This window comes from Apiospora aurea (assembly GCF_038362705.1).
Source record: "Apiospora aurea strain CBS 24483 chromosome Unknown utg000001l_segment0_segment0, whole genome shotgun sequence".
NCBI lineage: Eukaryota > Fungi > Ascomycota > Sordariomycetes > Amphisphaeriales > Apiosporaceae > Apiospora > Apiospora aurea.
The window spans coordinates 2,441,826-2,463,308 of record NW_027117388.1 but is presented as its reverse complement, the minus strand read 5'-3'; the positions used below and the strand labels follow the sequence as shown (position 1 = coordinate 2,463,308).

At 53.9% G+C, this 21,483-nt stretch overlaps 6 protein-coding genes across 6 annotated transcripts; 3 read left to right on the top strand and 3 right to left on the bottom strand.

Annotated features, from left to right (window-relative positions):
- Positions 1–1,790: 1,790 nt before the first annotated feature.
- PG986_000768 (chaperonin 10-like protein) lies at positions 1,791–3,053 on the top strand (the record flags this gene model as incomplete). The annotated part of the gene is made up of 4 exons (XM_066836990.1): positions 1,791–2,496; positions 2,580–2,702; positions 2,785–2,836; positions 2,903–3,053. The coding sequence occupies 4 exons, from the start codon at positions 1,791–1,793 to the stop codon at positions 3,051–3,053; spliced, it is 1,032 nt and encodes a 343-aa protein (XP_066705883.1).
- A 229-nt stretch (positions 3,054–3,282) lies between these two features.
- Positions 3,283–4,119, bottom strand: PG986_000767 (uncharacterized protein; the record flags this gene model as incomplete). The annotated part of the gene is made up of 1 exon (XM_066836989.1): positions 3,283–4,119. The coding sequence occupies one exon, from the start codon at positions 4,117–4,119 to the stop codon at positions 3,283–3,285; it is 837 nt and encodes a 278-aa protein (XP_066705882.1).
- Positions 4,120–6,047: 1,928 nt separating this feature from the next.
- PG986_000766 (uncharacterized protein) lies at positions 6,048–8,260 on the bottom strand (the record flags this gene model as incomplete). Its single annotated transcript, XM_066836988.1, has 2 exons — positions 6,048–7,780; positions 7,861–8,260. The coding sequence occupies 2 exons, from the start codon at positions 8,258–8,260 to the stop codon at positions 6,048–6,050; spliced, it is 2,133 nt and encodes a 710-aa protein (XP_066705881.1).
- Positions 8,261–12,107: 3,847 nt separating this feature from the next.
- PG986_000765 (60S ribosomal protein eL43) lies at positions 12,108–13,108 on the bottom strand (the record flags this gene model as incomplete). The annotated part of the gene is made up of 3 exons (XM_066836987.1): positions 12,910–13,108; positions 12,295–12,446; positions 12,108–12,184 (listed from the first exon to the last, which is right to left on the bottom strand). Exons 1-3 carry the CDS (start codon positions 12,957–12,959, stop codon positions 12,108–12,110), a joined length of 279 nt encoding a protein of 92 aa, XP_066705880.1. The 5' UTR covers positions 12,960–13,108.
- Positions 13,109–13,986: 878 nt separating this feature from the next.
- Positions 13,987–15,549, top strand: PG986_000764 (uncharacterized protein; the record flags this gene model as incomplete). Its single annotated transcript, XM_066836986.1, has 4 exons — positions 13,987–14,008; positions 14,101–14,653; positions 14,736–15,295; positions 15,392–15,549. The coding sequence occupies 4 exons, from the start codon at positions 13,987–13,989 to the stop codon at positions 15,547–15,549; spliced, it is 1,293 nt and encodes a 430-aa protein (XP_066705879.1).
- A 1,229-nt stretch (positions 15,550–16,778) lies between these two features.
- PG986_000763 (sporulation protein rmd1 protein) lies at positions 16,779–18,641 on the top strand (the record flags this gene model as incomplete). The annotated part of the gene is made up of 3 exons (XM_066836985.1): positions 16,779–18,089; positions 18,146–18,497; positions 18,565–18,641. Coding segments are annotated over 3 exons (1,740 nt in total), but the record flags the coding sequence as incomplete, so codon positions are not given.
- Positions 18,642–21,483: the final 2,842 nt, after the last annotated feature.

Below are 21,483 nucleotides of genomic sequence, written 5' to 3'. Positions count from 1 at the left end.
GTGTATAGAGAGCCAAAGAGTTCTCAATTATTCACCCATTACTTCATTCGAAACTATCTTGCTTGTGACTGTATGCCCATGTTGAGTAGAAACGTGAATGAGAAGAGTTGGCACAACAAGCGGCTGAGCAGGTAAGCCGGCCTGAAGCGACAACAGGATAAGCTCTGTGAGACTTGATGGACAAGAAGTTACTCCCCTTGGCAAGAATAGGCTTGTGATGGTGCGTTGCCCTCTGGGATCTCGTTACGGTGGTTGGTTATCCGGTCCCCAGCCCGACACGAGGGTCTTCGTGTGTCTGACTTGGGCAGTCTAATTGACATGTATGTGTTCGGATGAAGTCTTACTGTTTGTTCTTCTTCTTCGTCTCTGGCTGAGGACACGGCTAGCTTGTTCAGAGCAGTTGGTAGTTTCTACATTGAGAAATTGCACAATTTTCTCACCACATACAGGAGAAAGACGTCCCGGTCCTGTTCAGCAGACCAAGGATAAGTTCTTGATAACAATAAGCACATCTTTCCGAGGACGTGGCAGGCGACATACGAGGTTCGATATGCGCATGCGACCCTAGGAGTTCATACCGCCTCTACTACTCTGGTTTTTGGAAACAGCGAGCGGCAGACGTCTTTGACATATATGCTGGGCGGGGGGGCAACTTCATTAGTTGGACAAACTACCATCTTGGAGTCAATCATCTCTTGAACGCGCTTGTAGCTTTGGGCACAAATATGTCACTGCTCCCTTATACATTTGACCTCCAGATATGGATGCCTATGGGCTCTTGTCTCAGGGTCCCGAAAGAAGACCCGTAAACCCTCCCTCTCGGCGATGACACACCTATGTTCTACCAGAATTCTGCCAAATGCCAGTAGGCGCATACCGTATCTCCGTAAACCCCGGTAGCCAAGACAATGCAAGGGATGTTACAGATCTTTCGAACCATGCAGATGAAGCACAACGGATATGTAAGCAAGCCTGATTATCAAGCCAGCCTGCCAGCGAGAGTGCCTCGGCATATGCGCGGCACAACTTAGCAGGGGTCCAAAAACGGGCCAGCCTCGGCCTAATACGCCTCGCAAGAATTGACGTACAACGTTCTAACGTCGATGATAGCACCACCGGCGGATCTCCGGCCAGTTGTAGAACGCCTTCGGTGCTTTGGCTAATGCGGTCTAGAACGTGAGCGGACAATCGGGGTCGAAACCATGCATTTGCCTCAATCGAGCGTCCAAGCCCGACGAGAGCGGATCCTGCGATCAACGTACGTGGCAGCGGTTAGTGTAGGTACAGCGCAGTCGCTAACCTACAGGCGCGGTCAAGAAATGCGGAAAAAGGGAGATCGGCCCCCTCGCTGTGTGAAATGGCATATGCAAGATTTGCGTCGTCGTGTTGCAGAGATCCCGGCCCCGCCTTGATCGCTTGTCCGGTTGGAGGCTGCATGTAATTACGTGTAGCCGACACGGATTTAAGTGTATCGCTGCATGCCGGTTGTGGAACGTCCCCGAACCTACAAGAATAGAAAGGGCGGAGGCACCGGGGGAAAAGGGGGGGGCTTCCATTATCGATGATGTCAAATAAATGCCTGCCGGCTGTGAACCCTTCTTTATCCCCCTGGCTCCATATGTGGTGGAGCAGTATTGTCATTCTCATTCTTCAGTGACCGACACGGCTAACATAAGTATACTTACTTCGCATACTTCTCCCGCCTACATTGTTCTTCCTCAAACATATACGGTACAACTACTGCCCAAAAGCAAGCACACACTTGTATATCCCCCCCAAAAAACAACAAGATGGTGAACCAACACAAAGCCGCCTTCCTCGACGGCAAGGACCAGAAGCTGCGGACGGCGCCGCGCGACTCGGCCGCCCCCGGCCCGGGCGAGCTGCTGATCCGGGTCAAGGCCGTCGCCATCAACCCGGTCGACTGGAAGATCCAGGACTACGGCGCCTTCATCAGCGAGTGGCCCGCGGTCCTGGGCGAGGACCTGGCGGGCGAGGTGCTCGAGGTCGGCCGCGGCGACGCCGAGCAGACCTATAAGACGGGCGACCGCGTCATCGTGCACTCGCAGTACCTCGGCAATAAGCAGCTCGACCAGGCCGGCTTCCAGGAGGTCGCCACGGCGCCCGTCGCCAGCGTCGCCAAGCTGCCCGACCACGTCTCCTTCGAGGAGGGCGTCGTCCTGCCCCTGGCCCTGTCCACCGCCGCCGCGGGCCTCTTCCAGCCCGACCACCTCGGCCTCGACAAGCCCAGCCTGAGCCCCACCAAGAAGAGCGGCAAGACCGTCCTGGTCTGGGGCGGCAGCTCCAGCGTCGGCACCGCCGCCGTCCAGCTGGCCGTCGCCGCCGGCTACGAGGTCGTCTCGACCGCGTCGCCCCGCAACTTTGAGCTCGTCAAGAGCCTCGGCGCCCGCACCGTGCTCGACTACGGCGACAAGGACCTCGTGCAGAACCTGGTGGCCGAGCTGAAGAAGGGCGAGCTCGTCGGTGTCTACGACGGTAAGTTTCCCGCCCCCTTCTCCCCCTTTCTTAAACGCGTATTGGTGTTGGTATGAACAAGTTGCTAATTAAGGGGTCTGTAGCGATCGGCCTGCCCGAGTGCGAGAAGCAGGCCGCTCAAGTGGTGTCAGAGCTAGGCGGAGGCAAGATGACCTCCGTCTTGCCGCCTCCCGAAGGCCTGCCCGAGAACGTCAAGGCCACGGGTGGTAAGTCCTCACACCAGAAACCCCACGCTCGACGTTGTTGTCGTAACATGCCGTGCGCGTAATCTAACAATCATTGTTTCAGTCTTCGCCATCACCATCTTCGCCCAACATCCCGATGTCGGCAAGGCCGTCTGGTAAGTTCCGAATATCTCCATCGACGAATGAAATGCCAATGGCTAACGACATTTCCATCATCACAGGCAAGACTTTGTCCCCGGCGCCCTCAAGTCGGGCCAGCTCAAGCCCGCGCCTGCTCCCGAGCTTGTGGGCAGGGGTGTCGACTCCCTGCAGGCGGCCTTCGATAAGCAGAAGGCTGGCGTCTCGGCGAAGAAGATTGTCGTCCCCTTCTAAGCTCGTGTTTTAGTACGCCGGCTGTGGTTTTGCGGATGACTGCGTCAAATACCAAATGAATAAACAACGAAGTAAAACGTCAAGATTATGACCTGTAAAAATCTACACGGGACTGAAGTGACGGCGTGACATCACCAAGTGGATTGAACCCGAACAATTCCAGCTTCAATGTAGGTATATTGTATTATTATTATCCGACGTCTTCAACGTTCATCTCGGATCGCGAGCATCAGTAGTCGGCAGGATGCCATCCAGGCGACCCGTTGCTATCCTTCAGCCACATCTCGAACACCCCCATCCGCAAGTGCGGCCGCGGCGAGTCCGGGTCCAACGACGGGTCGATCTCGCAGCGCGCCTTGTACACGTTGTGCATGTACTGCTCCATCTTCTGGAACCGCTCCGTCTCTGCGACGCCCGACCGCGACAGCAGCAGCGACCCGACGTCGACGAAGCGGACGCGCGAACGGTACCGCGGGCCCGGGGATCTGGAAGTGCCGGGCGCGTGGTCGTCCAGGAGCCCCCCGGTCGTCGCCCACGGCGTGACGGCAACGGTAGCAGTGATTTTGTCTGTGGCCGAATCTCGTCCTGCTGCGGCTGCTGCTCCTGGCGCGGCCGGCACAGAATCGGCGGCCACAAGGTGCGTGTACGTCTCGAACGCGCACATCCACTGGTAGCGCATCTGCATGATGCCCAGACCCGTCACGTGCCGACAGCCCGGGCCCGGGGCCGCGTCCTCGGCGTCCCAGACGGTGAGGTACTGCACGTCGAGCTCCGGACGGAACCTGCGCCGGGGGACCTCGGCGTCTGCGTCGCGGGAGAACTCAAAGTAGGTTTCGCGCTTGGCCACGGCGCGCGACTCGGCGCATACGTGCATCAGGGCCGGATAGCCCGTGTTGACCAGGACGGAGGATGCCCGCTCGTCCGTCGGCAGCATTTCGGGCCCGTCGTAGAAGAGAAGCTCCGGCACGTCCTCTGGCAGGGCGTATGCCCAGACTGCATCCCGTAGCTCTTTGGGCAATTGCATGAACCTAGAAAAAGCTCCCGTCGTCGTGGTCGGCTCGGCCATGATGTCGCTGGTGGGGTCAACAAGCTGACAAGCTAAGAAGCTGACACTGGCTGTTGCCCTGTTCAGTTGGTGCTGAGCTCACTTGCCCGTGGAGACAAAACAAAACAAAAATGGTTAGAGGGGATCTTGCGACAGTCGCTTCTATGACTCAACGGACTCCAGAAAATCCGATAGTTTGCTATGCGTATCGGGTGTTACTGCCATGGAAATAAAGGAGACATCGACGCATCCATGCAGCAAGCAGGTCTGAAGCCACGGGCAGCACAAGCCACAAGCAAGCCACAAGCAAGCACCAAGCCACAGCTGCACATACTGCCGAGCCCCACCACCAGCCTCTCCCGCCAACAGACAAAACCATCAGCGTTTTGCGCTCGCTCTCCGATTCCTCTTCTTCTTTCCTTCTTCACCGGCACAAATCCTTATCTTCAGGACATACGCAGAAAACGCTTGGTTGTTCTTATCAGGCGTTTTCCCCACGGAGTCATGATCATTTACGCGTGCCCAGAGCGACTCAACGCAGTCTTTTTTCGCTAGCGGCTCCTGCAAAATCATACTGGGTTGGCTGTTAGATAGATACTGCTGACATTTCTTTTTCTCGTGATCTTAATGCTGTGTAACCATGCACCCGCAGTCTCGTGAACTGGCATCGCTTTCAGACTGGAGGGTCCTGCTGCACGCATGTGTGCGTGCCTAGATCCAATGTCTAGAGCGAGTGTATTTGCAATTTGCACTTTTGGCTCTCATGCACGGATTTACAGCACGTATCTACAGCTTCCCATTTTGGGCTGGCTCTGGCAAACGTTCTAAACAGACCCGTCTGTCCTTTGTTTGGCGCTGATCTGCCAGGTACCCGCGTTATCCGATTGATGCCGCACAAACGTGGTTATCGTCGTGTTCATGTTTACGACGCCACCGAAAATAGATCGCAGTAGTCCCACAAGGGAAGGAAGCAGGTGATCCTTTATGCTGCCCCTCATCACTTGCCGCCCTGAGCTTGACCGCCTCCCACCACGACCACGACCACCTGTCACCCTTCCCGTGAGGCGAGGTGGGCAATCGTGAAGAAATGCGTCCGGGTCCGTCTCATAGTTGGTTGTTCTACTCGTATTCGTCATCCGCCGGGAAGCGTAGATGAAATCTAGCATGAAGCCTGGGGCAAGAGCCATGCGAATGGGACTGGGCAGATATGGACATCCGCAAATCCCACCCAGACTTGCATGTGCCATCCATCTGATCCATCGGCTTGTCCATTTCACGGCGGATCACCATAAGCCCTAATCGATGACGAGAAACCAGTGTATTCGTTGCACCATCTTTCTCTAGCTATCTACAAAACTCTACATCCGGAACCGTGAGCAGACACGAGCTCCGCCGGCAATTCTTCCCGTTTACTCCCGTTCGAAACCCTTGGACCGATCTTTCCCTGAGAACTGCCCAGCCTTACAAGGCCACCCCCACATGGTTGACTGCCAGCTGCTTGTCCATGCTAGCCAGGCCAAAGCTCTCAGGTCCGATAAGCTGCTGTACTCCCAATAACATCAAAGACTAGTAATAGTACAGGTCGGACACTCGAAATCAAAACCATAAGCCATGCCTTGTTCAGAAGCATGCGAATGCCCATGAACGCCGCTGATATGCACATATATGCTGGCCAAACTCCGTCCGTGATCAAGAAGTCTATAGCGCTCTAGATGTGAGCCTGGTGGTGTACAAAACAGCCTAGACCCCCAACACAACTGTTTCCCTGTCTCGCATGACCCTGAAGCACCGTGTAAATGGCACCATATAGTCACCCCGTGAGACCGAAATCCACCGGCAAACACGGCCGGATGAGTTTGTCCATGTAAAAGCAAGCCATAGACCCCAGATAAAAACGCCGGATATCGTAAAGTGCGTGCCCTCATAAGTCGTGAAAATTAGTGTCTCCATTACACTCCGGTCTTCAAATCGGCGACGGCCTTGGCCACTTCTTGAGAGGCCAAGGTCTCACATTTGAGTCTTGTATCGTGATCCAGCCCCTCGTCCGGAACTTGCATGTAGAGCTTGCGCGACAGATCGCGGTTGATGGCGGTATACTGATCTGCGTTGATGCTACCAGCCCTAAAGTGTGGCTTCAAAGCTGCTTTGGTGATGGCGGAGATGTTTTCCTTGGTCTTCAGAGGGAGCGCAATTCGGGTGGGCGATCCACGAGTCGGCGACGATTCGGGCGACCGTCCCGCCACGTTAGTTTTGATGGGAGTAGTATGTTGACGACGAGGGCGGGGGTGGCGGATTTCCAAAGACGCGGTTCCGTTTCGCTTGGGGCTGTGTTGTTGGCGGCGAGGCTTTGACTCCGAGTCGCTACTGTCGCTCCCGCACATTCGGCTCGGCGATCCGTTCCGGTTCGGTGAGAAATTGGCGGGCGGGTAGATGGGCTCGATACGGGATGTAAGTGTGAGAGGCGAAGCGGATCGCTCGCTGATTCCTCGCGGTGGCGGCGTAGCCGATAGCGCACGAGGGCTGCTGTACCCCGAAGGCGAGGGACAGGATGCAGGCGACGAGTGTTCGTTGTTGGACTTAGAAACGCCGAGCACTGTCCGCACATTCTCGTCGTCCGAGGGCGTGCTCAGTTCCACCTCTTTCAAAAGAGTAGACAAGAACGAAGGTACTGCCGTACCCTGAGGAGAAGCAGCCTGAGCAGCGGGTTGTGTTGGTAATGTCACTGCTGCTGGTGGCGGTGCCGCAGATGACGAAGACGGTCCAGCCTGCGACTGTCTAGAGGACGAGGCTTCAGCGCTGTCATGGGGGACTCGTCTTGTTCGAGGTCGCTTTAGCTTTCGCTCAGGTTCCGGAACCGGTTCTTGCGGCGACGCTGTGGTCGAGCGCGACTTGCGGCGCTTCCGGGGGTTGGGTGTAGTAGCTTCGGCAGACCGATCCGTGCCCAAAGCCTTCTTCGCCATCTCTAAAGCGCCCCAGGCCTCCTTTTCTTCCGGAGTCTCCTGCGGGGGCGGCGGTGGCGGAGGGGTCTGTCGCACAGACCGGGCCAGGCTTCGGCCCTGAGGAATGCCGTTTGTGAATACGTCGAGCGATCCGAGGCGATCCGCAATGTGAAGGCGTTGTTGCCATCTCTCAAACTCGCTTCGGTGATAGCTCCCGTTGCCCAGTCGCGTTCCCCCACGCCGCCGCTCTACTCGGCGGTAATTCAGCAGGGCCTCGTCCTCCTCGGGGTTATTCAAGTCAATATCCAGAACATCCCAGACACGCCCCGCGATCTCGCCCCATGCGCCCTGCCATTCGGCCGAGCGAGCTCGTTGGCGCTCGCGGCGTAGTGTAGCTTGGGTGCGGGGCATAAAGTCGGACTGATGGTCGGAAGAGCCGGCCAGCCTCGACAGGCCACTCTCGGGGTCGACCAGCTCAGCTGCGGCAAGCGCTGCACCCTCATCGGCGCACTCCATGCAGAACCAGTGGCCGCGAGGAATATGGTCCAGCCCGATGCAATGGGTATGGTACGGCGCGTCGCAGCTATCGCAGAGTAGCAGAATGTCTTCTTGGTCGCTCCGGTTGCAAATGGGACATGGTTGGGCAGGCTCCTCCGGTTCGGGATTCTCTGCGAGCCATGATGGCGCATCGAATTCGGCGATTTGTTTCTTGTCTGCCACGGCGTACGAGTCGAGTCTGTTGCCTGTCGCGAATATGTCAGTTATGGGGAGTTCCACATGGACTTGGGGCTTATAAGTGCGGGTTGTAAATATGTAGACTTACCTCCAACTCTGTCATAAACGACGACCGAGTTAAATGTCTGGCGGCATATAGGACAGCTGTTGGCCTTTCCTGTCCATTGTCGCAGGCAGACGTCGTGAAGTATATGACCACATGTCTCGATCTCGGCGATTTTGTTGTCTTCGTCGGCGACAAAGTCGTCGGATGTGGATGTGGACGTTGTTACGGCATCATATTCAGCAGACGTTGCTGTTGCTGGTGCTGGTGCTACACTAACAGCAAGAGTGCTGTCACTGGCACCGGTACTTGCATCTGCAGCTGCAGATGCGCCGGCTGTGTCATGTGGCACATCGACGACATCAGGGTCACTCTGCTGCAAAGGTGGAACAACCAGTGGGTGCACGTCTAGGCTTTCTAGACAAACGATGCACTGATCAGCCATGGGGGCAAAATTTCATAAAATCCCGATGACAATACTCAGACATATAAAGGGAGTAGCTTTGGTCTGAAGAAAAATGACTGCGTCGAACTAAACAATTCGATGCAGCCACTCTTTGGTGCAATTGCGTCGTCGGGGTTTTGAGATGAACTGCTGTGGCGAATGGGAGAGGAGGAGAATGGCAGATGGCCGGCGCGCTAAAAGCCTATCTCTGAAAGTGGGTTGGGGGTTGGGTTGTTTTGGTGGAACGGGAATTCCAGGTGGTGATGAAGCGCAGATGGAAATATATGTGATGTTGGTATGGAAGGCTTCGAAGAAAGGGTGATGTGGGTTTGGGTGGTCACGGAGGACGGAGATAGGTAAAGTTGGAGGCAAGAACGTGTAAGAGAGCCACAGGGCGAACAGAGTGGACGACGTTTCTTGGCACTAACAGCCGGGAGGGAGGAGAGTCGGGGGGAGCAAAGTAAAGTAGGATGGATGGAATGGATCAGTCAATGGCTGGCCCTTTTTTGATACCGGAGGGCAAGGCCAAAAGTATCTAAGACCAAGCGCCAAGTCGGTTGTGCAGCAGTCCAACTGTTGGTGGTAGCAGCTGAGAAAGAAGAAGAAGAAGGATGATTGGGGATGAATGACCCCTTTGGTACTGTGAATAAAAGGGACAGGCAAGTTCTTTCGAGTATTGGAAGTTAGGGAGGAGTGATGTGATGAGTCTTCCCAAGTTGTGAGGCAGGTTAGGTGAGATTGGTAGGTGGGTGAATGGAGAAGAACGAAAGAGAGGGCTGGGCTGGTTATGGTGTTGGGGGCGACGATAATAGGAAGGAAGCCTTTCTCGGAAGTGGGTGTCTGGGACCGTTTAGAACAAACCCCCACTTTGGATGCTTCCCCGTATGTGATTGCACGGCAAAGACCAAAATGCCTCTGTGTGGTTTTTTTTTCTTTTTTCTTCGGGGGTGGTTTGTCCCAAAAGGCAGCAGGACGGACTCGCAGCACGCAGCAGCAGCAGCAGCAGCAGCAGCAGTTGCAGGGCGAGACTGCAGACTGGCAAACTGGAGACAGACAGACAGACTGGGGGAGGGAGAAAGAGTTGGAAGGCAGAAAGGGTGGGCGTCGTGCCACAGCCCCAGGGCCAGTACTGGATGGATTGGATGGATGTCTGACCAGGTCCAAGCCAGTTAGTCTTTGGTAGTCCCCAAGGTTAAAAAAGCATCAAAGGCAGGCAACCTGGGCGTGTAATAAACAACAATAAGGGAGCTGGAGGCCAGGTTTGGTCGGGTTTGGTCTGGTACTGGCACTGGCACTGGCACTGGCACTGGGCACTGGGCACTGGTCGAGGCAACGCACTGCTGCGCTGCACGGGAACAAGCAATCAATGAAAGACAGGACAATTGGAGAAAGAGGGGCGGAGCCTGCCTAATAACCTCGACTAACTTACCGCTTACCGACATGCAAAGGCAGGTTAGGTGATTTCGATCCAAATCCCAATCTTCGTAACCGCAGACAAAAAGCAGCACGTCAAGGTCAAGTCAGGTCAGGTCAGGTCAGGTCAGGTACTACCTGACCTCCTTCTACTTACTTTCAGGCGGCACGAGATGAATTCCGGCGTCCTGTATTGCTCACACAGTCACACTGCTCGTCGTCGCCTGCACTTCTGACGAGCTTAGCGCTCGTCTACCCTCCCCCCGGGAGAGGCAGGCCCAATCAGCTGGTGCCACCGGTGACGATATAAGGGAGCCACTATGTACGGCGACCTTTGAGACCAAGTCCAAGCCAAGGCGGGCAGACGGACAGCCCGCACCTCTGAACACGGAAAAAAGAGAGAATGCAGAGTCTCTAGGTATGTAGATGAATGCCTCACAGGTCGAAGAACCGTGAACCTCGACTTCCTTTGTCTCTTCTTGACTCGGCGAGCTGCTGGCTTCAACTTGAAGGGCAGCGGCCGGATCGGTACAGGTACCTGCTATCATGTACACATCGATATGTGCTCCGCCGCACGTACAGGGCTGGAGCTGAGAGTAAGACCAGGGCAGCAGGGGCCTAAGGTTACGGGCCTGCCAGAAGTGGGTATTCACCTCAGATATGTGCGTGTAATTGTTTGTGTGCGCGAGAGAACATTTTAGTTCTGTATCTATGGTTGGTGATTGCTGGGCGGTGTCGAATTCTCCGGACTCATATGCGTCTATTACTTCCCATGCTCATATCCAGGATCATTCGGCACACGGTCGATTACTACGTAGGCGGACGGGTTTGAACTAGAGGTGCATACAGTACATGACATCCGCGTACACTTGGGGTGGTAGTCGCACATATTGCATCCTGGCCAACCACGGACTGTCTAGCCTGTGGCTGACACAGGATCACTTGCCTATGGCAAGCACCCCATGGCCCATGGATGAGCAGGGGCAAAATGCTACCTAGGAGCCACACACACCATCACTGATTGACTGCGTAATGATCACCAAATGCGGGTGTTTGGTAACTACATGTATGTATGTACGTACGTAGGCACTATGCGACAGCCCTTCTGGCAATCCTCGCCGTGAATTCTTCAAACTTCGAAACAGGCCAGTCAGCGATCAAAAAAAGAAAACATCCCTGTTGTTCACGAACCACTGAAGTGTTAAATATAGACATCGTATCGAGAATTTGACGAGGCACGGCGCTGTAGAAAGGGCAATTTGACCTAAAATAAGATTCTAAGTTGCAATCTTTGGAGGCTTCTCCTGTTCTCCGCTAGGTAGGGGGCACTGGTTCGGGTGGGGCATCGACGAGGTGTGTTCAGCTCAAGAGGAGGTTACTGCCTCACCACTGCCATCGACCCAACGGAATCGAGACCACTTAGTCCCGTTAGCATTCTGCGTGGCGGGCTTCACTGGTCCATAAATGGGATGATGACAATCAGAAGCAACTCCTCATAGGAAAAGGAGCCGCAGGCTTGGTGTCCAGAAGGGAAAGGAAATCGAATCAGGGGCCAAGGTTTCCATCGGAGTATTAGACGTCCGATTTGGCCCAGTTTGAGGGTCTGGAAAGACGTTTCGACGTCAGTGCCACCAGAGCGCTTGCTTGGGTTGGGTTTGGAAACAAAAAGGACAAAGCCCGCTCCCATGTGAAAGACGGACGGATGATGCGACCTGCTTCGAAGCTTATTAGATCCTTGGCTCCATGACCTTGACACGATAACTACGGGCTTGTCGTCATTCGCCGAGATTCTGTCTATTGACAGTAGTGGTCGGAGACGCCTTCCTCAGTTGCTCCCGAGCAATATAGGTTACTGATCGTGGACAGCAGAAACATGTGGCTCACACATATGCTTGTCATGATGTATGTGTATGGGGGGAATCGATGAGAATCCGTGCAAGGATACCTACACATGGCAAAAGATGCCGGCTTCGCGCTTGCTGTGCATGGCTATTCGGTTGACCGCAGCATTGCACCCAAGTGACGCAAAGGCGGCCAGCAGAAAATGTTTCACCCAATCAGTGTGCATGGAATTCGAGAAGTAGTCAGTCGTTGACGAATCGTTGGGACCGTGTCATCCAAATCGACGCCTTGCGGGCTCTCGACTGGGTCATGGGTGCGGGTGTGTACGATAGTATCTATCGTTGCATCACCACCCCGCGTCGTCCAGCTGTCGAATCGGCCAACTACGCATCTCACATGCTCGCAAACGGGGATTTTGATGTGTTCTTCATATTCTTGTCATTGGTGAGGATCCATTGCCTTGTTTCCCCCTGGATCAGGGCCGAGGACCAAAGCTGTACCATCATTCAACCTTTTGTGGTATTGAACTCATGAAAACCGTTACTCCCATTGACCCCAAGCGAAATGCAGAAATCGTGACCATGCATCCACCTTAAACCTCAGCAATCTCCCTCAGGCGGCGCAGAGTCGATCGCATGGCAGCGGCAGCGGGGGTGGCAACGGTGTAAGCTGTCGCGAGTTAGTAACCAGATTCAACTTTGGGAAGAGGACGGCGAGGACGATCGACAAATGCACGCAAAATGTCAATCCCCCAGGCTCGTCCTTGGGAAAGTGCTCACCTCCACCGGCAACAACCTTGTGGCAGGCTCTGCAGTTCCAGATGCCGACAGCGGTGCGCTTGACGTTGACCTTTCCGCAGAAGGTGCAGGTGTACTTGGCGTGCTGAGTGATTTCCATCTTCTTGACCTGCTTACGGAGGGAAGCACCGTATCTGTAAGGTGGACATTGGGTTAGCATGCTGTTAAGCGCCCGGGAGACAAATTGTCGTCCGCGAGCACCCGAACCCCAAGGCAACGAGCAGGTAATTCGACCAGATCACTCCCACGCAGAGCCATAGACATGCTACGGCGAGAGTCCCGTACGGAGATGAGCAGCTGCAACTACTTCCTTCCGTGTGCGTATCAAGACCTTTCCCCAAGGGAAGGTCAACGAGCAATTTTCGAAAAATTTCGTCTCCCGACCATCCCAGGGGAAATCGAGAATTCGAAAGGAAAAACTGCAGCTGCCCAGCCGCGTCGGCTCTCGTCCGTCGTGATGTCTTCGGTTCCCGTTTCGAGGAGGGATAGGGTGTAGTGGGAGTGATAGTACGTCGTGTTGCCATGTTGAACTCTTGGGGTCTTCGGGCGTCGCTTTCGATCAAGGAGACATCGGATTTTTTTTTGGCGATAACTTACCTGGTACCGTACTTGCCGGTCACGCCGACCTTCTTGGTGCGCTTCGTCATCTTGATTGATGTGTATGTGGTCGACTTCGGGAGGGGTTGATGTGGTGAAGTTGATCGCTGGTTACCGCTTAAGAAAAGTCAGGTGAGTTTTTGACGGTGCTCGAGTTTTTTGGCCAAAGGGCTCGAAATTGTCCAAGTGTGTGTTCGTTTGTGGGCGACCCACCTCCCGAGCTGAGATTGGACAGTGCTAGATCTTTCGAAGCTGGAGCCACATCAGCCACGGCAAGCTCCCCCAAGATCTGCATCAGCCAGCACCAGCCCGCACCAGCCACACAGCCAATTGATGATGTTGATTTTGAATTCTGACGGAGCTGCCGACGTCGCATTTCATTGGCGGCTCGTGCTTCCTGCTTACATCACCATAGAGACCGACCAAAGAAAAAGAGAAAAAAGTCCCCTTTGCACACCAATCCATTAGCTTCCGGCCTGCCTTTGCTATCCCTCCCGCCTACATATCGACCTACGTACAGTATGACTTGCGGGCCATGATCCGCCGCACATGCTAGGCCCTATGAGGGGTCTTTGCCGTTTTGCGGCGGGCGGCATGGCTCTCGCTATCCATGAAACGCGAGACTGACGAAACCTCTGGATTTGGCCGGCCGAGGCAGTGACCCATTTATCGCCAAGCCTGCTCGGCGATGCTTTCCTTACACAGCCATTCGCCCACGGCTAGAACCGTCTGAAATCACATTGTCGACTGTCACTGGTTTGTCATTGCTGTATCTCCCGGGCTTAAACACCTTAGTAATGCTGCCATGGACATGGATGGCATCGTCGAGCCGTCCGAATTTCCTGTAATGGAGTCGATGAAACTAAGTACCAAGTAGCCCGAAGATTTGATGAAGAAAGTATATAATTTGTAGCATCCGCTCCTCCCGCTCGAATGTTATATTGGACATAGCTGCACCTCACGCCCCTTGATTGTTTTCACTGCATCGCCCACATAGTAGAAAACATTGCTGTTGCCGGGTTCGTCCAATCTTTTTCCAAATTCACCACCCGTATCAACAACACCACATAGGCCATCATGGCGCCCCAGCTGAACCAGCGTCAATATGACATTGTCGTTTTTGGAGCTACAGGCAAGTACCACAAGCGATTCCCAACCCCGTCCCCTGTAAACTGACCTCGCTCCCTTCAGGCTATACTGGCTTTATGACGGCTGAGCATATCGCCGAGAGACTTCCCACAGACCTCAAGTGGGCTGTAGCCGGTCGCTCAGAAGAGAAGCTCAAGCGTGTAGTATCGGAATGCCAGAAGCTGAACCCAGATCGCGTCCAACCCGGTAAGGAGATGCCTGTGCCTTTATTCCCTTTGGCGCCGTTCCACATTCTGACGAAAAAAACAGAGATCGAGGTATGCAATCTGAACGATCAAGAACTGCTGGCCCTGGCCAAGAAGACCTCTGCAATGATCTGTACCGTGGGACCCTTTGCTCAGTTTGGCGAGCACGCGTTCAAGGCCTGCGCCGAGGCCGGCACGCACTACATCGACTGCACCGGTGAGGTGGTCTGGACCTTAGCCATGATCCAAAAGTACGAAGCCCTCGCCAAGAAGGCCGGCATCGTCATGATTCCCCAGTGCGGTTTCGATTCTGCCCCGTCAGATCTCCTCACGTGGTCAATGGCCCAGCTTGTCCGATCCAAGTTATCAGCCCCCGTCAGTGACGTTGTGGTCAGCATCCATGATTTGAAGTACGTAAATCGCAGTCAGGTGGTAAAACCGCTGTGTTCCCGCTGCCTCTCTCTCAAAGATCCGAGCTAACCACAATAACAGGACGAAGCCTTCCGGAGGAACTCTGGCGACCATCATCGGCCTGGTAGAGACGTACAGCATCAAGGAGATCGGCGCGGCGAAGGCTCCCTTCGCTTTGTCCCCGGTGCCCAACTCGTACCAGGGGCCCAAGCCGTCCCTGTTCACGAAGCTGACCGGCCTTCGCACCGTATCCCACTTGGGTCTGCTGACCACCTCGGTGACGGCCGCCACGGACGAGCCCATCGTGCAGCGCACGTGGGGCCTGCTACAGCAAGAGCGCTCGCGGCAGAAGGAGGCATACGGCCCTCGATTCAACTACCACGAGTACGCCCGGGCCAAGAGCACGCTGTCGGGTATGATTGCCCACTACGGCCTCGTCATCGGCATGACCATGCTGGTCCTCTTCGCCCCCGTCCGCAACCTGATGCGCCGCTACATCTACCAGCCCGGCGAGGGCGTCAGCAAGGAGGAGGCCGCCAAGGAGTACATTGTGATGCGCGGCACGGCCGTGCCGGATGTGCAGCCCAAGAGCGACAAGGTGGCCATGATCGAGGCGAAGTACCCGGCCAGCCCCTATCTCTGTAAGTGACATGCCTGTCTATCTACCCCTCACTCTTGGCCGCAGAGAACATTTTTAAAGTTGGCGGCATGCGTACTGACACCAATTCTCCAACTAGTGACCGCGACATGTCTCGCACAGGCGGCCTACTTCGTCTTGAAGGACGACCATCAGCTCGAGGGCGGTGTATACACACCGGCGTGCTTGGGCCAACGGTTCATCGATCGCCTGGACGGTGAAGGATTCAAGATCGAGACGAAGCTGGTGGATGCGTAATTTGTGGTGTGCTCATCATTGCCTATGCTACCTACAACCGACTGGGTCTATTGGTTTCGTGGCAGTACGCCGGAGAGCTATGTTCGAAGGAAGAGAAATGTGTATATACAAAAAAGATACCAAGTCGCTGCATAAGATTGTAACGGCGCTTCATGACGCTTAACCCACCCAATCCGTTTATTACCATTTTTCTATCTACATGCAGCTCTGTCGGATTTGATTTCGGCGAAGGAGCATTTCCGATATCGTGGTCGGATGGGTTCTTTGCTTTCTTTTTCTTCTTCCATGATCTGCACATGGACCAAGTGTTCGGGCGCTCTCGGTTGGGAAACTTGTAGCCAGGAGGCTAAGACGGATAACGATATACACCTGATTATTGCCCTATGCAACCAGGAAACGGTATTGTTACGAATGATAGGTTGAAGCTATCTGAGAGCACTGATCCGGGCGCAACAGTGGCTGTACAGAGGCAGAAGTCCCGGAGTCTGCCATGTACCCATCGTATGTTAAATCGCACTTGCATTTAGCGATATGCATAGACGAGTCAGGGCCCATTTCCAGGAGTACGCAGCGTGCATGCGCTGTTCTGTCCCTGACAACACTTCATGATAGTATCGTGAATCGGATTCATCAGCCTCACAGCCTGTTGATATCTATCATAGGTACTGTTGCAGCAGACACCATCCGTCGGTGTGTTTCGAGGGAAGGGAGTTGATGTACATTCGATTGACGTTGCCCCGCAATTTCTGCACTGCCGGAAGTGGTCGAGGATGTTGCGCCGAGCTTAGGACGTCATTAAGGAAAACAAACAGAAACTTTGAGCTCAGATCGGATTTGGGCTTGACATCCATGGCCTAACCTTACGTTCGACTACATTGCAATCGGGTGAAAACACAGAGACTCAGAGAGTCCAGTCCCGAGCCATTGAATACCTAATCACTTTGAGCGTACCAACATCGCATTTTCGGTTTTCATCCTGTTTGTCACGCTGCATTGAAACTGTTTGCCAGAGGAGCTGCCGGTAGTCGTGGTAGTGTAACATTTCCATCATTTCGACTTTTTTTTTGTTCGTGTCGTTGTCTCATATGGCATTTCGATAACATCAAACCAAGAAGACATCCCCATTGAAGCTACCGACAGCCCAACCCGGCCATCCAGTAGTACCCGCGCTAAACATCTTCTCTGTCGGTGTTGATCAATGATCAGGAGAAGCCTTCCTATACACAGACCACGCTGAGCAGCGCAAGTCCGTCAACTCTCCTTCCACCATGGCGTCTTCCAGTGCCCGCTCGCAAGCCGAGCGAACACCTCTTCTTCGTCAAGACACCGAGCGACCGCGCGCACCCCGAAACGTCACCTTCAATCCCAATCCAGTCACCAAGACCATCTTCCCCGAGCCCTCCTCGCTCAGCTCTTCGCCCGCCGGCAGCACACTGATCGCCGCGCCAACTTCCAATCCCTTCCATCAACACGGAAACAGCCAGGGATCCTCCTCCTCCTCCTTCCCGAATAACAACACGCCCTTCTCGGCCATCAACAGTCGTTTGCGCCGCCGCAACTCTCACGGCAGCACTCCCTTCACGGGCCTCCCAGCCCCGATTAGCTCCCTGCCGAAGCGAGGACCCCAGCGATCAACAAAGAACGCCGAGAAGCTCAAGCTCCTCCCCAACCCGGACCTGGGCGATGATGGCAGCGTGGATGATTTCGAGGAGAGCGGTCGTGATGTGTACAGCCAATATACACGCATCAAGGACCCCAATGCTCGGAGGGACGCCGCGAGACTGGGCAAGGCGGATCGCGAGAGGTTGCCGCGAGTCACGGCCTACTGCACGGCCAACAAATATCAGATGGAGGGCCTGATGCGCTTCTTGAAGGGCCGCATCCGGAGTCGCGCCTCGAATCCCAAGCTGATCGACGAGTGCATATACTCTCCCTACAACTATGCTACGGGCAAAGGTGCAGAGCGAGCCGAGGCGGCCGAGGTCAGAACGCGGAGAGAGAGCCAGGAAAGCCAGGACCATCACGACCGCCAGGACCGAAACGAGCGCCCGAGCACGCCCACGAGGCCGACCATGATGGACTACGAGCGCAGGCACTCGACAGGACAGCTGACCGATGTCGTTGATAGCTCGGGCGACTCGGGGGCCATGACGGAGGGCTACGGGAACGGCCGGGACGCGCAGCACAACCTTTCATACCCCTCGATGGATGACGAGAGCGCAATATCAGAGAGCCCGTCCTCTCAGACAAAGGACCTTGATTTCGACACGGAGGTACACACGCCCGAGGTGTTCCTCTTCGAATACGGTGTGGTGGTGATCTGGGGCATGTCGCCGGCGCATGAGCAGCGCTTCCTCAAGGACATCGCCAAGTTCGAGATGGAGAAGCTGGACCAGGAGGACGTGGAAACCGAGTGCTTCAACTTCTACTACACCCGGGAGTACCAGGCGCGGATATACAACGACTTCATCACCCTGAGGGACAAGGGCAACTACATGACAAAACTTGCCATTTCCCATGCGCTCGCGCAAAGTGTCAAGGTATGTGGCCTTCCCCGACTCGTCTACCGAGTAGAGCTAACCTGGTATTCTTATAGACGTCGCTTTTTGAAGAGCTGATTGCCTCCACTATAGAGACATGCAAAGACATTCCTTCCCAGATTGCGATGACGGGTAAAATCGCACTTTCTCGTAGCCAGATCAACATGCAGATCGGCGAACTGTTCATCCTCCGCATCAACATTCATCTCAACGGCTCGGTTCTCGATACGCCAGAGCTGTTCTGGGTGGAACCGCATCTCGAGCCGGTGTACCAGGCCGTACGCAGCTACCTCGAGATGGACCAGAGAGTTGGACTCCTCACGGAGCGGTTGGATGTCATTGCGGATCTTTTGGCGGTGTTGAAGGGCGAACTTAGCCACGGACATGGAGAAATGCTGGAGTGGATTGGTAAGTCAACTCCCTACTGCATTATCCCAGCTTGTTGATATATGTCGATGTACTGACCAACCCGCAGTTATCATCCTCATCGCTGCCGAGATTCTAGTGGCCGCGGTCAACATTGTGGTTGATTTGTATGCTGGCGTGGACTAGGCGAAGGACGCGACCCCAACGGCTTTGTCTCTCTATTGCCTGAGCCCCCTTTACACACCTCCCAGCGGCGTTTGTGGATTCGAAACAACAACGCCCATCGTCCTATCCATCAACCCCAATATAATATCGTCATCGGGTTTGTATACATACATAGTTTCGGTGGTGAAAATTGATTGCTGGCAAAGCAGGAAACCATCATATGCACAGAGCAGCATGGCGCTAGTGGAATATTGTATCTTAGCTGTTTCCCTTCGTTACTCGGCGTCCGGATTTTGATATTTAAAAGAAACTGTAACACTTTTGCATCTTAGTGGTAATGGGTGAGCTTTCGATATGATTGAATCCGAGCATGAGCGAGAGAACCAAGCCGTATGTAGACGTTAATGAGAAATTTGTTACTCTGGGTAAAGTGAGGCCTTAATTCTTCAGATTCCACCAACATGGTCTAATGCGGTGGTGAAATTCCTAACTCAGTTTTCCGTTGATCGCAATGACTGGACGGAACAAAGCACGCTGCCCAGGCGGCTGTGGCCAATGGCGGAACGGAAGCCCCGGGTTGGGGGCTCCGGTGTCGCATTGTTATGGTTGTCTGCACCAGACAACACCTCATCATAGGCCTTCGGGAGGTTGGGTGAGTTGGAGAAGGGTGCTGTATAGCATCTATATCGATTCAGGTTTAAATCCAAGGTCAGGTCGCTGAAAGATGAAGACAAACCAGTCATGACGTAACAGTAGAAGATGTCCACGATTTTCGCGAGACGGAACCGTCTACCAGCGATTATATTACTTTCGTTGTCCGATTCGTAATCTGGCAGTCAATGCCACTACGATGAATCACAGTGTCAGATATCGGAGTTTTGCAATAGGGCGTTGTTATAAGCAAGCCCGTTATCAGGGCGAAGACAGGAAGATAACGGTATTAAAGATAGGAGGCTGAACCAATACGTGGTTTCTAACCGCCTCAGCTGCAAGGTACTGCTGGAGTCGGGACCGAGGCCTAGCCTGTCTAACAAGACACTTTCCAAAGAGGCGACGAGGGTCAATGGCGGAGGCAGATTGGGTAGACGAGGTTGCCGGCCAGCTTGTCGCCGTTTCTTCTACGACGGTAACGGCAGTGGCAACGGTGCGTACAATACCATTGTGGCTACACTGACACTGTCCACATAATCATCTTCGTCCTCCACCCAGTTTCTTGCTGCATCACAGTGATGCTGCACATTGAAGAACTTCCAAGTTGCAGGCCATGCGTATGAACGCAGGCATTCCATTCCACACCTGACGGCACGACGAAGGCGACATCAATTTCCGGCATCCGATGGAGGAGGACCGGGGCTCGCGCAGCCGTTTCCCCCTGATAGTCGAGGTTTCTCATTTTCGAGGCACAAGACTCAGGCAAGTCACGGGCCGGGCCGTAAGTCGACACCCGGCATAGAAGAAAACCGCAGTCGACCAATGACCTCGAGGGCCAGCAGAGGCTGAAGAACAACACACACGATGAGTTGAGAGGTTTCACACAGCGAAAGCCAGTTATGGAGTCACCATTCAATGCATGCCGGGCATGCTACTAGCCTACCTATCTGTATATAGGAACAACGCATTGGACACGTCTCGCAAGAACCGATCAGAGGAAATACGACATGTCTACACACAGTCAGTCACGGCTACACAGATAGCGGCGATCATGAGGTGACCGCCCCAACATCCCTTGGACAGAGGGACGAGCTTGATAAATGGCCATGTATACATGGAATATGGTGGCATAACTGGTAGATCACAGAACAGAACAGCCACATAAGATGCGTATGCTTTCGACTAGCTGGCCGGATACCCTACGTTGACCAGTGGATGATTCGTATCAACTTCCTAGAATTACGAGAATAGAATAGCTAGAGAGTGTCTGGCTAATGAGGACGGATTAGACGTACACTTTGGCAAATGAGGGCGGTAGTTTGTTATATAACGAGTTATGCTACTTCTTTATATCATCGATATGGATTATGTACCTATATAGGATGAGTGAATGGGGCGCTGCTTATACCGAGCATTTCCAGGTGCCCGGTGGTATTTTATGAGGCATCTAGATATTTTATACCAGGATACGTTTTATTTTATTTAAATACAGTCCTCCATCATGAATTATGTTCTTTTCTTACTCTTTTTTTAATAGTTTGATATGTAACAATATTCATATTATCGTGATGTTAGGCTTATGACATTCCATGTCTCGTATCGAAAAACAGTCGCCAGTCTAAACACCTGGATAATGTACATATCCTGGATAGAGACGGCAGAAAATGTCACCATCCTGGCTGATTTCCCAACCCCGTGCCGCTGGTTCCAGGTTCGTTCAACTCCGAGAGGCCCAGGGGGGTGGGCGAGGGCTACCAACCCGTTGTTTGGTATCGGGGGTATCGAGGCAGTAGCTCTTCCATAGGAAAATGACAGAGACCCGGCCCCTCACCCTGGTATGTTCAGTCCCATCGGACCGTCGGTTGGGGCGGACGAGCCATGGTTATGGTGGCAGGCGTTATATCCAAATCATAAGGCTTTGCCAACTGAAAGCACCACTACTCCAGTGAAATTCAGATACCACCATCCCAATAGCGTAACTCGTTGTCAATTGCAAGCCCTTAAATAACCGCTGATTATTCCTATTCGTACAAGGCTCATGCTATAACTTCCACTCCTTTTGGGGCCTTATCCACGAACCTCCTTTTTATTACAAGGGTATCCGGAGCCTTTAACATGGTAAGTCGCTGTAAGTCATGCAGCATGCCATTCAAAGAGGAGAAAACACAAAAAACCAATACTGATCCGTCATTAATAACGCCTCAAAATCCCT